This window comes from Amblyomma maculatum, chromosome 5, assembly GCF_055883805.1.
Source record: "Amblyomma maculatum isolate TAMU_Amacu chromosome 5, ASM5588380v1, whole genome shotgun sequence".
Lineage (NCBI taxonomy): Eukaryota > Metazoa > Arthropoda > Arachnida > Ixodida > Ixodidae > Amblyomma > Amblyomma maculatum.
The window spans coordinates 102790172-102804151 of record NC_139348.1 but is presented as its reverse complement, the minus strand read 5'-3'; the positions used below and the strand labels follow the sequence as shown (position 1 = coordinate 102804151).

The 13980-nt window shown below is 49.5% G+C and overlaps 1 protein-coding gene across 1 annotated transcript; it reads left to right on the top strand.

The window, feature by feature from the left end:
• Positions 1-2673: 2673 nt before the first annotated feature.
• On the top strand, positions 2674-4719 carry LOC146189055 (uncharacterized). The gene has a single exon (XM_084605169.1). It carries the CDS (start codon positions 2743-2745, stop codon positions 4717-4719), a length of 1977 nt encoding a protein of 658 aa, XP_084461295.1. The 5' UTR covers positions 2674-2742.
• The last annotated feature ends 9261 nt before the right edge of the window (positions 4720-13980 follow it).

The window sequence follows — 13980 nt, the reverse complement described above, 5'->3', positions numbered from 1 at the left end:
GCCGCCATAGCGCTACATCGAGGCACCCTAGTTGGGACAGTAGGTCAACGCCGCTTGCGGCAGGGGCTAACCAGCCATTGAATTTTATCGGTTGTAGGCCGTCATTGCACCCGCCACCGCTTAGGTGGTGGACGACCACTGTTTAGACGCTCGTCTTTCTCTTCCTCTTCTTTTTCCTTTCTTCTCTGTTTTCTCTTCTGTCTGCACGAGGCAACGGAGGTGGCTCAGCTACAAAGCCAGAAGCTGGCCCGTGTATTTCCTTTTCTTTCTTCCTACAACCACAACAATAACAACCACCACTCCGAACCGGGCTGCCGATATTATGGACCCCAGGAACATGAACGTTTGAGTGTAGTGGGGACAGAGGGGCCCATGACTTTCATGACCCAAAATACTATGATTCAATAAACATTTATAACTGCTACTGTTTGCCCACCCCGTGGCGATGGTGAAGCGATGTACGATGGAGGCCCAGGTGCAGATGTTTTAAAAAGGCTAAAAAGAATGCAGGTGACGCCAGGAGCAAAAACCTTCTTTTTTAAATTGCACACCGGAACCTTGCCGGTGAAAACATTTTTGGACAAAAAGGGATTATTCATACCCTGGGGATCACACTGATTAATATGCAGGAAGCCAGAAACCATAGACCATGTTTTTTTACACTGTTTGGAAGGAGTATACTTTTGGGACGTATTGCAAAGAACATTCATGAAAGATTTTCCGCTAGACCCGCATGGCATTCGGTACTTATGCGTTGAAAGTGAGGATGGGGTACCATTTGATTTAATTATGCTCATGGGCCTTCACTGTATATGGCGCTCAAGAAGGGCGGGTTACCACTGCGATAAAGATGCACGGCCTGCCAGAATTTATTTTAGGGAAAGCGTGGACAGGTATTTGGCAATCCAGAAAGATACAGCAGAACCTCCTGAGTGGCTCTCAAGGCTAGGACCTTTGTTGTGTATGCGTGAATTTTAGCGTGTCATATGTGGGGGTAGGGGAGCTGCATGAAGTGCGGTGGTCTGCATGACTACCAGTTTCTGAAACATGGAGGCAATGTTTCAGAAACTGGTAGTCATGCAGACCACCGCACTTCATGCAGCTCCCCTACCCCCACCTCAGATAGGAGAGGCTGCACGGCCAGCAGACGCCTCTGCTGCTCCCGTTTTAAAACCCCCAACGCTTCAACATGGCGGGGCGGGTCCGACTTGATTCCCTGAACATTCTGACATGAAACTGCCGTGGCTTTCGCGGCAAGCGAGCACCATTTCAGCTTCTTCTTCCTACTTTCCTCCCCACCCCTCAAATTCTCCTCTTACAAGAAGCCGGGACGAAATCCCACATCCCCGGCTACACTCCCATATATTCCGACTCCACAGACGCACCGCGCGCTGCCACATTTATACACCGTAGTCTCACCTATATCACACACCAGGTAGCTGCAGATGCCCCATGCGTAGTTACAGAAATCATACACTCTACCCACTCTCTCCCATCCATCTACGTCGCCAACATATACCATTCACACTCATTACCCATTGCCTCGCTAGAATCTCTCCTAAAGAGTATATATAAATTGGCGGGTAAGCACCCTCTACTCATTGGGGGTACTTTAACAGTCCCCACACAGACTGGGGCTACATGAAAACCACACACAGAGGCCGCAAATTATGGACCCTTCTTCAAAACCTTAATTTTTCCGTCCACAACAACTTCAACACACCCACGAGAATTGGCAATAGTGTATGTGTCGACACCAGCCCCGACCTCGTATTCAGCCGCTGTTTAACAAATGTGACATGGGACAGAACTCAACATACATTAGGCAGCGACCACTACATCACTCTCGCCTCCATCCCCTTTCAACAAAAGCGCAAAGCCTACACCACACACAAACTCATCAACTGGGACCACTTCAGGGCTACCCGGCAATCACGTGAGTCAGAGCCCATCACTGACATAGAGGCCTGGATGAACTCGCTCACACAGGATCTCCAGACCCACCTCCGATACATTGAGACAAAAGGGGAGATTCCTACCCTTGACAGCCGCCTCGCTCACCTCTGGGAAGCTCACCATAGCCTCTTAGAGCGATGGAAAAGCCAAAAACTGAACAGAACGCTAAAGAAGCGTCTCTCAGCACTTCAAGCACAAATCCAACAGCACTCTGAAGACCTCTGCCGCTCCAATTGGAACCAGATCTGTGACAGCATGTCTGGCAAACTATCCTCCAAAAAAGCCTGGCAACTCCTTCGCCACCTCATAGATTCAACACGAACAAAATCTGCCACGCAACACCATGTTACTCGCCTCATTCATAAAAACATAGATGACACAGATATCCTAATCGACACCCTCAAAATCACATACACGTCTCCGGGCACTCCTACCGCTCTCCCATGTTACAACGGATGCCCGAACCCAACATTAGACGAAGAAATCACGGTGGCAGAAGTCCGAGCGGCACTTCTTGCGCTACGAACAAATTCTGCTCCAGGGGCAGATCAAATCACAAATTCCCTTCTCCGTAACTTGGACGATAATTCTATCGTGCAGATTACGGATTACTTCAACAAATGCTGGAACGAAGGCACTCTGCCCCAATCATGGCGGCATGGCAAAATCGTCTTCATTCCCAAGCCAAACAAACCCCTCACGCTACAGAACCTTCGCCCCATTTCCCTGACATCATGCCTCGGAAAGCTCTTCGAGCATGTTATTCAAAACAGACTTGCCCGCCATATGGCTGACAACGACTTGTATCCGCACAGCATGGTCGGCTTTCGTCCGCACCTGTCGGCTCAGGACGCTATGCTGCAGTTAACGAACGACATTTACAACCCCCTCACACCAGGACACACCAAAGCAGTTCTCGCTTTAGATCTCTCCAAAGCCTTCGATCGCATCCACCACTTAGCGATCGTTAGTGCACTCTCCTCCCTCAATGTTGGAGAACGCACGTACTCATACATCAAGGCCTTCTTATCAGATAGAACAGCTGAAATCCATTTTGGCCCCCTAACCTCAGAGAAATTCACCCTCAAAAGTGTAGGCACCCCACAGGGGTCTGTACTATCGCCTCTCCTCTTCAATATCACCCTCATACCCCTTGCTAGCAAATTGAACACCATCCCACACCTACGCCACACACTATATGCTGACGACATAACCATATGGACCACACATGGCAACGACGGAGAAATAGAGGAAGCCCTACAAACAGCAGCTACCACCACCCAAACTCACGCAAGCAGCATAGGGCTATCATGCTCTGCGGAGAAGTCAGAGCTCCTCATCATCCATCCACGAAACTCTCCGTGTGCCCCGATTTCAGTCACCATTGAAGACCGGCCCGTCCCTGAGGTTCCCAACCTCAGGATACTAGGACTCCACATCCAATCCAATGCGAAAAACACCATCACACTCAAGAAACTCCAGCAGATTACTGGTACCATATCGCACCTCATTAGGAGAGTAACAGTAAGGCACAGGGGAATGAAAGAACGCGATTTATGTCGCCTCATTCAAGCCTTTGTCCTTAGTCGGGTGCTCTACACAACTCCCTGCCTCTCACTTGCAAAACACGACATCAACGCTTTAAATATACTCATTCGCAAAGCCTATAAGACCGCACTCAAACTACCCTGCAACACGCCTAACGAACGCCTTGCAGCCCTAGGCATACACAATAGCATTGAGGAGCTCATTGAAGCCCACAAACATGCCCAATACATACGACTCACACGCACATCAACGGGTCGCCACATACTCTCTCATCTCGGAGTCAGGATACCCGCAAATGACCCAGACCTCTTCCCTATACCCAAGCATATTCACAAGGAGCTTATTATTAAGCCCCTTCCCCGAAATATGCATCCCCATCTCCATGAACAGCGCCGTATAGCCCGTGCTAAGGCACTCCACCGACAGTACGGCTCCGACTCCGAAACCGCATGGGTGGATGCAGCATGCACAGGCATAAGCGCCGCGGCTGCAGCAGTAAACTCCTCTTTCTCCCCACTTTTTAAGCTGCCACTTCTACCAAACCTCACCTCTGAAGAAGCCGAGGAAGCTTCAATAGCTGCCGCCATAACGCATACGAAAGCAAATTACATTCTCAGTGACTCCAAAACTGCCATTCAAAATTTTGCGCGAGGCAGAGTCCATAGTCCAGCCTTTGACATTCTAAGCTCGTCTGCTGCGCAAAACCCGTCCCGCCAAGTGGAGCTGATTTGGGTGCCGGCACACTCCGGGAACCCTGGCAACGAGGCTGCCAACTTTTTAGCCCGAGGTACCATACACCGGGCACAGGAAGCCTCCGACCTGGGATTGACGAGGGAACGCATGCACACTTTCAGCGAGCTGACCGAGGCCTACAGAGCCACTCGGCAGCTATACCCTCCGCCTCACTCATCCCTAGACAATAGACGTGCCACTATTTGGAGACGTCTCCAAACGCACACCTTCCCATCCCCTCAATCTCTTTCTTACTATCATCCCCTCTATCCTACACCCGCATGCACCCTCTGTCCCGAATTACACGCTAACGCCCTTCACATCTTAACACTCTGCCCGGCGGACCCTCCCCCGCGGGGCCTGGAGCACCTTATCACCTGGGAGGACTGGGAGGCCCTGCTGCGCTCTACGGACCCGGCTGATCAGGAAACTGTCACAAGCCGGGCTACCAGCGTAATGGACCTTCGGGGCATGAACGCTTGAGTACAGTGGGGCCGTGCGGGGGCCCAGGGATCTGCAAGTCCTAAACTCCTTTGCTCAAATAAAGTTTTATCCATCCATCCATTTAAATAGCATCTGTAAATAGCATTTGAGTGATTTTTTGTATATTTGGTTCTCGTGTCAGGACCAGGCAATAAAGAAAAAAAAAAGCGGCGATGGTGCAGCGCTAAGACGCCTGACTACTGTGCCGGAGTACCCGAGTTCGATCCCGCCCAATGCGGCTACGTTTTGATGGAGGTGAAACGAAAAAACGCCCATGTGCTCTGTGATGTCAGTGCACGTCGAATACGCCTAAGGTGATCAAAATTACTCAAGAGAACTCTACTGCGGTACCCATTCTCTCTTTCCGCTTTCACTTCCACCTCCTTCCCTTCCCTTACGGTGGGGTACAGGTGTCCACAGAACAAGTGTGAAAGATACGGCACCTTTCCTTTCCTGTGAACAAATTATTATTTCTTATTACTAGTCTCTGCAAAGCTCCGTGGTAGTTTCTCAATGACCAAATTTAGCAGAATGAAAGTTACGAGGTTGGTTGGTTGGTTCATAGGAAGGGAAAGGCGCAGTATCTGTCACACTTGCTCTGTGGACACCTGAACCACGCCGTAAGGGAAGGGATGAAGGTGGGAGTGAAAGTGGATAGAGAGAAAGGGGGGGGGGGAGGCGTAGTGGAGGGCTACGGAGTAATTTCGACCACCTGGGGATCTTTAACGTGCGCTGACATCGCACAGCACACGGACGCCACTTCGTTTCGCCTCCATCGAAACGCAGCCGCCGATGCCGGGATTCGATCCCGGGAACTCCGGCACAGTAGTCGGGCGTCTTACCACTGCACCACCCCGGCGGGGCGAAAGTTACGAGGGACTTTAGCGATTAAAGTAATGGAAGGCGAAAGCCCGAGTTTCGTATTCTGCTATGCAACTTGCACTAATTAGGAATACAAAAATCAAATAATTATTATACATTAGGCAATCAATCATATAGTCACTGAGTAGGCAGTAAATGTGAATTATTCAACATTGAGTTTTTTATTGAAATATTCAATTATTCATCAATGAATTATAAATAATTATTTCTTATTTAGGTATTAATCAATGATTGATAATTGATTGACATATGGCCATATAAGGCACTCATTCGGGAATACTGTGGTGGTGATCTGTGATTGGTCGACACCTCTATGATATCATCACGCCTCGGCCAATCAGAGCCGCCGAAAAAGCGGTACGCATTTTGTCCTCGACAGCATGAGCCATTAAAGGCTTTGATAAAGCGCTGTCGCGGATGCTGTTATGAAGAAGCTTAAATATCCAAATTTTTTTGCGAATCGCGCAAGGTGTGGTGAAAGAACTCTGACTTGACGCAGCTTCGTATGTGGTGCAGAATGGATCGGTTAATTTTAGCCACCTCATGTGCATTTGGGAATCAACTCCAGAAAAAAAAAATTACTGCGTCGCTGAAAACATAGTTTAAGTGGTTGTATCGTGTTTATGCTTGAACTAGTGCTAAGCTATAATCATTTATCGTTAGTTATTGTGGCTAGTGCACGCTTTCGTGCTCTCATGAAGTGCATATTTCATTCCTATGCATCTTACACAAATAAAGCAAGCACTTTCTGTGAGTTCGCAAAAGTTCCTATGTGTGTGGAAGACAATAAATTCACTCTACTCTATATCGGTTAGCTTAATTCCGCCTCATTTCCAGTGCCACGCAGAGTACGCTAGGGGTGCCCGTTGATGCATTACTTTTCGTGCTGGCGTTAGACCTCCTTCTCCGCAGAGTTTCAAGTACCCTCTATATTCGTGGGTTTTCCATGACCGGGAAGGAATCGATTGCCGTGTCGGCGTATGCCGACATGTCCTTGTTGCTTCGCGACGCCGACTGCATGAGCAGCTTTATGCTGATTTTTCAGAATTACACTTGTCTTAGCGGAGCATAGCTAAACGCGGACAAGAGCAAAGCTCTTCGGTTCGGTCTATATAACGATGCGCTCCCCATACGCATCCCGTTTTGTACAGGGTGTTAAAGTTCTATGTATCCTCTTTGAGGAGGTGGAGTGCCCACACGAGTGTGGGACGAGGCCATCTCTAGGACAACCAGCGCCAAAGTGAAATTGGTTAAGACTCGGGCGTGCGGCTTCGCCTATTACAGTCATGCCTCGCCGAGTATAACAGGCTGCTTAGCAACCATCATCGGCGCTTATATTTGGGATGGTGCCACCGCGTTCGTCACGCACCACGTATGTAACTTGCCGACCTCGCAAGGGGAACTGGGGCTGCCGTGTGTTGCGACAGTAGCCCGCACCCTAAGTACCAAACTTGTGGCAACACTCGTGCATGATGAATCCTCCCTAGGGCGCTCATTACTATTCTATGTTTTGAGCACTGCACGTCGCGTGTTTGCCCCAGGCCGCCATTCAGGCACGCAAGAAGAGAGTTCCTGGCCTTTTACTGAGCCGCGGCGGGTCTGAAAACGTTGCTAGATACAGAGCTCCCTGATGCTCCACTTCGCGAGACCCCCGCCTCTCGAATCAGCGAGCTGGTCGCCTGCGCGCACCTCAGCCCAGATGACCAGAAGCGAACGAGGGCGAGGGGGTGGAGGGAACTGGAGTCATGCAAAGTACCCCCGAGTGTTACAGACTTCGAGTGGCGAAGGCGCTGGGGCGTCCTCCCAACAAGAAAGCGACTGGTGTGATGGGGACTCATGCCCAATAGCCAGTGCGCCAATCGTGGAGCTACAGAGACTGTGCGCCACGTGTTCTTTGAATGCGTGGTAGCGCGAACTATGTGGCGCTTGGTGTATAGATAGATCACTGTGTGTTCGCGCCGGACTTGGAGTTTGGAAACCGCGAAGCCTCTATGGACGATTGGTTTTCTTGTGTGCATGGCTTGTTTTGTGGAAACGACGCTGCCTCGCCGAAGCACGAAGACAGCCCATAAGAGAAATGTACCAGGCGTTGCAGAACCTGCACCTCCTTCTTTGGACTTTCTTATCCAGCCAGTTAGAAGCAGATGGAGAGGCGCGGTTTCTGCGGTGCCGGCGCACAAGGTATTTCATTGTAAGAGGGGGCAGTCTGCGGATGCATATGGTTCGATATTAGGCACCCTCCCCTGCCGCCTCCCCTCATTCACCATTGGGAGATTAGGAAGAATGTAACCTGTGTTCTATGCAATACATGCCCCACTAGGGCAGTGAGATGGCTCTTGAGGATTTTGTTTTCTGCAGCAAAATATATGTCGCATTTCTTTGTTGTATCCTGGTTTGATAGCATAGATGCGCAGGCGAAACCTGCGGCTGGTTTATAATGTGAATAGTGTGTATTTTGCACCATATGTATGTTTTATTTAAATGGTAGTCAAAAACTTCTTTGTAGTCTATAAAAGCATCAACGTGCGCGTGAGCTGTAGGGCCAAGCTTCGCCGCGTCTCTTGTGAGCACCTAGTGTTTAGTGCTCGTTCATTTGTTTTGCGACTCCAAAAGTACGCCAAAGAGTTGCGCCGCACTTAGTTTCCTGTTCTTCCCCCTCCGACCAGGACGCTGATTCTAATCCGGCTTAAGCATTCAAAGGTATCGTAAATTACTACCAATCCAGCCACAGCCTTTACCCCCGCCCATGTAAAGGCCTTTCAAAGGCGGATGAGCGGCTCTTACTCCGCCTCTATACCAACACACTGCTGTGCCCGGCAGCTCTAAAACACTTCGACCCTGCTTTCTCTGGCAGCTGCCCGCACTGTGGGGTGGTGTCTTCGGACATCTACCACATGGTGTGGGCCTGCCCCTTAAATCCGGCTAGCCCCCCTCACCCTAACCCAACCCGGGAGGTCTGGGAGGCGACCCTGCTCGGCTGCTCCGACCTGCAGGCCCAACGGGCCTTAGTCGGGCGAGCCCGAGGGGCGGCAGACGCCACTGGTGTCCCGAACTAGGGACCTCCACCTAGTTTTTGTGAGGGCTGACCTCTTCAGGGTCAGTTCATGCGTAACCTTCTCTATTTGTATCCTATATAAATGTTTTCCACCACCACCTGTCCACCCAACATACCCATCGTTACTGAATCTGGGTCTCAACATCGAGATGTATGTCTAACCACACGCAGTTTGTGCAACGCTGCTACACGGACCTCTTTTGTTGCTGTTGTGGTTGTAGGAAGAAGGAAAAGAAAATGCACGGGCCTGCTACTGGCTCTGTAGCTGAGCCACCTCCGCTGCCTCGTGCGTACAGAAGAAAAAATAGAAAAGAAAGCAAAAAGGAGGATGAGAGAAAGATGCGCGCCGCAACAACTGTCGTCGTCTACCACCACCGAAGCGGTAGAGAGTGCAATGACGGCCTACAACAGATAAAAATTCGGTGGCAGGCTAGCCACCGCCGCAAGTGGCGGTGACTTACCTGCCCCAGACTTTCTCTCCGTCTTTTCTTTAATTCTTCTCTACTTTCTCTTCTGTCCGATCGAGATAGTGGAGGTGGCTCAGCTACAGAGCCAGTAGCAGGCCCGTGTATTTCCTTTTCCTTCCTCCTACAGCCACAACAACACAACAAAGCACAAACGAGCATATATAGAAATGGACGCAGTACAGAAGGCATCAGTGGCGTTTAAAATTGGTTCACATCAAAGAAAAGTCGCACCCTGCGCGAGCTGTAGAGAAAGGTAGAAAGGTGGCAGTGAATAAACAATTAAAGATGGCTGCCTTTGCATTTTGGGCTCCCTGGGCGCTGCCATATTGTTTACTGGACAGTCGTCTATGCCCCACACGCAAGCACTGTGAAAGCTGCAGCGAAACCAATTTCCGACTGTCCAGAGAGCAGGAATTTTGACACCTCCCTCGCCGCACTCCCGAGGGGTAGCGCGCTTCCGTCCCTGTTATAATGGTGTCAGGACGAAGAGCTCGGATTTGGCGGGCGAGCACACTAGGCCTGCCGTCAAGGACATTGCCATCAAGGTCACTGCCATCGAGCCTTCAAGGATCGATGGCAGTAACAGCCTCTTGGAGCTGCTGCTCATTGCTGGCGTCGGTGCCGCCAGCCGCCCACAGGGTAATGTCGTCGGCGTAGATCGTATGCTGGACGCCGGTCCCTTCTACTGCCCTCGCTACCCCGATCATGACAAGGTTGAAGAGCAACGGCGAGATGAATGAACTTTGCGGGTTACCCGTACTGCCGAGCTTGTGTTCGGGGAGCTTAAGGTCTCCGGTGTGCAGTTCCACCGTACGGTTGGTCAAGAAGTCTTGGATTTAATTGTAGCTCCCTACCCCCATGTTGAATCTCGATACTAGTGCTAATATGGCTGAATGCGCTTTGTAAATCAAGTCCCAGAATTACTTTGCTGTCTTGTGTCTTGTTGTTGATTATTTCTTTGAGTTGTAGCATGGCGTCTTGTGTGCTGAGTCTTCGCCTGAAGCCGATCATCGTATCCTTGAAATAGGTCTTCCTTTTCCGGTTACTCCTGCCACCGGTTGGCAGCCACGTGCTCTAGCACCTTGCCCACGCAGGACGTGAGCGAGATGGGATGCAAGTTGCCGATGTCTGATGGTTTGCCCGGTTTCGGGATTAGGATTGCTCTTGCCGTTTTCCACTGTCGAGGGAGCTTGCCCGAACGACAGCATTCGTTAGGGCCTCAATCAATGCATAGTCGAGGTTGCGTAGCATCTCGTTGGTAATAAGATCGGGTAGCGCAGCCCCCCGTATGGCGGGTGGGTTTCCGTTGGCGTGTGTGGCAGATACTTGGCTTCCAGGTTCTTGGTAACGACGTCTTTTTCTTGTTGTTGTGTGGTGGTGTGTTTGAGACAGGCCAGGCGATCCCGCTGGTGTGACTTAGTCTTAGTTTCGTTTAAGAGGTGCTGAAATAGATTCCACCGGCAACCACGATATAGTTGCCCGTCAGCTCGGTTGCAGACGTCGTCTCACTGCTGACGGCACAGTACCTTGCAATGATGTTCAATTGTCCAGTTTATGTCGGCCACATTCTTTCTCAATTTGCGATTCAGACGTTGCCGCTTCCAGCGCCCTTGTATCGAAAGTTTGGCCCCGATCAGATACGCCAGACGACTGTCCATGTATATGATGTCCTCGTCCGTTTCAATGGTCTTGGTGGCCGAGTGCACTGCATCGCGGAGCTCTGCCGACTAGGTTTCAATGTCTGTGATGTCTTGCGCTGTGGCTGGTCGTTCCTTACGGAAACCGTTCCAGTCCGTCCACTTTTGTGTAATGGTGTTGCCCCGTAATTAATTGGGAACCGTAATTTCGAGGATGTAGTGGTCACTGCCCAGGTGAACGCCGGTGTTGCGGCATGTTACTTTGGCGGTGTGGTCGTTCTTGATGAATGTAAGCTCTGGTGTGGTGTCTCGTGCTACGGAATTGCCGATTCGGATAGGATGATTAGGATCCGTGATCAGGGTACAGTCGTGGTCCAGGGTATCCCGAAGTAGGTCCCGTCCCTTTGCCATGTCTTTCACGTAACCCCACGTTTAGGTGATTAGGTGAGGTTATGACTGAGCATGGGATAGCATTCCCAATTCTTACCAATAAACAGACACATCGATGACATAATGATCACTAGATGTTGGAAGTAAGCACTTTTCATGTGCGGCTGAACGAGAACTGGACGGAGGGGACATGAATGAAACTAAAGAAAAGATGATAGGGTCACAGAAACGCGGTTTAGAAGAACTGCTAAGCGATGGTTGCTTAGGTTAGTTAGTGGTATAATGTTATTATGTTTAAATAAAGACCGCGGGGGAACGAAGCTCTTAAGTCTAAGAGCCCGTTTTGCAACCTTACCACAGGATCAACATAGCAGATCAGTATGGTAGTATTCCCATATGAGCGGAAAAGTTGAATTCATCCTAGAAAAAGGGACACAAATTATTTTAGTAAATATAGAAAGATGGCCTAGTTTCGTCAATCTTATTCAACAGTATAGAGTGTTCTACACTGTCATGTGCTTTGGCGATATCGAAAGTGGCCAATGCCGAGACCTCTTTCTTCTGAATTGCAATCCTAATTCTAGTTTCCAATTACATATGAGGTGTGCAAATAGAGCACCATTCACGAAACCCAATCTGCGCATTGTTAAAGTTAACTGTTAAAATCTATGGTGAGCACTTCAAACTAGAGCGCGATGAGGCGAAAATCTATATAGCGCTGTTGTCCTTAGCCCCCCACTACAGCATCGCTTTCGGCACTGTGGCATCTCACTGCTCGGCTCCGGTGTTTACGAAGTGGTACCCGGGTTCGAACTCGAACTCGGCAGCTGTGTTTCGGTGGAAGCGAAACGAAGAGGCGTCCGTGTGCTGTGCGATGTCAGCGCACGAAGCTCCCCAGGTGGTCGAAATTACTCCGTAGCCCTTCACTACGGCTCCTCTTTCTCTCTTTCTCTTTCACTCCCACCTTCCTCCTTTCTCTTACGGCGCGGTTGAGGCGTCAACAGAAAACAAGTGAGACAGTTATCGCTCCTTTTCCTTCCTATAAATCAATCAATCAGAGGCAGCGAATGGGGCTGGGACAGGTAGGACACTGCTTCTTTTGAAACGCCGCTGATGCCAGCTTTACTGCGTCTGCTTGTTATGCTTAGTGGTGCGGCGTTCGAGGAAGCGCCAAATGAAAGATACCGCACGGACGTCTGGATCGGACGGCCAGCAGGACCAACTTCGTATATGCGTGCATTTTTCTGGTGCGTCATGACGTCATGCCTGAATGTGACGTCAATATGATATCGGTTCTGATTATTACCCATGGCCGGGTGTGACTTCATGACGACGTCACACTTGGTCATCAGTACAGATTAGACATTAGTCAGGGGTAACGACTAATCAGTACTGGGTAATGGCCAGTTAGCCATTAGCTAGTACTGCTTAGTGACTGCTTGTTATTAGGGCTGGTTAGGGACTAGTTGGTCTTTAGTCATAATTATTAGTAGTACTAGTTCTGGTGTGGCATGATTGTGGCCGGAAAGACACTCATGGCCGCGAGTAAGAGTCATTAAAGGTTTTCGCCTTAAAACCACCGACATTGGTTAACCTAGGTTGCACCGATAATTCGTTATGCATCACAGTTCACTCGATAAATTAAGTGTTATAGCTTTTACCCTGTGCAACTTCTGCGGTTTACAGAGGCTATATTTGAATGACATCATCGAAACTGGCGAGGGAGGTTATACTTGTTCAATCATTTTGGTTCAGGCTGGCCGAAGTAAGTATCCGTGCCATCCTCATCAACCGTACTATACCCATTACCAGGCGAAGGCCTCTCCTGTTTTCCTCCAATTTACCCGATCCTGTGCTAGCTGCATCCACCTGACACGCGAATTTCTTAACCTTATTCAGCCGCCTAATTTGCTGCCTTCTCCTGCTACCCCGACCTTCCCTTGTGATCCCACTGGTTACTCGGAGAGACCATCGTTTGTCGTCCCTTCGGGCTACATGTTCTGCGAATGCCTATTTCTTCTTAATTTGAACTATAATGTCCGTAACAAGTTATTTCTCTGACCCATTTTGCACGCTTCTTATGTGTAAAGATTACCGCTAACATTTTTTGTTCCGTAGACCTCAGCGTTGTCCTCAACTTAAGTAGAACCCTTTTCGTTAACCTGCATGTTTCAGCCCCATAGGCGAATACCGGTAGGATGCCACTGTGATACACTTCCCTCTTGAGCAATACCTGTAAGCTGCTAGACATGTTTGAGTACCTTTCGAATGCGCTGGAGCACTGTCTTATTCCTCTAGTTGTACCCCGTTTGTTGTTCGGACCACGTGGAATTTTCTTGTGATGAGGACTTAATTTTTCGGGTGGCGTAGCCAATTTGAGGTGCTACTATAGCATTGGGTGCGATTAATTAGACTTTATCAACTTCGGCGCTAAATGGCAGAGACCAATTATGGGACGACCTTGGAAAAATTTAGCGTCTGGCCTGGCAAAATTTAGATGTAATCATTAACGTAAATGTTGTCCGTAATGAATAAATATCAGCTTTGGCTCATTTCAACAGCGGTCAATTTTTAGGTGTTGTGGGCGAAGTTTTGGAGAGGCCAGCAAAATTTCGTGGTAATCAACGAACAGAGAGCACCATATAATTGGGAGGAAAGTTGTGATATTTCCCCTGCCAGATAATGTTAACAGGACTGGCAAGAGCAGCCATCTCGGATTCTGAATTAACCGCAGGAAAAGCTCTTGCAACGTCCTCCACTCGAGGTGAATTTTGGGACGAAAGGATAGTCCATCGACATTCATGCCTCGCTGGATTACGGCACCAGTGTA

Bases quoted from the DNA above. Each gene is read 5' to 3' on its own strand.
- LOC146189055 (XM_084605169.1), top strand. From the start codon at position 2,743: ATGGCTGACAACGACTTGTATCCGCACAGCATGGTCGGCTTTCGTCCG.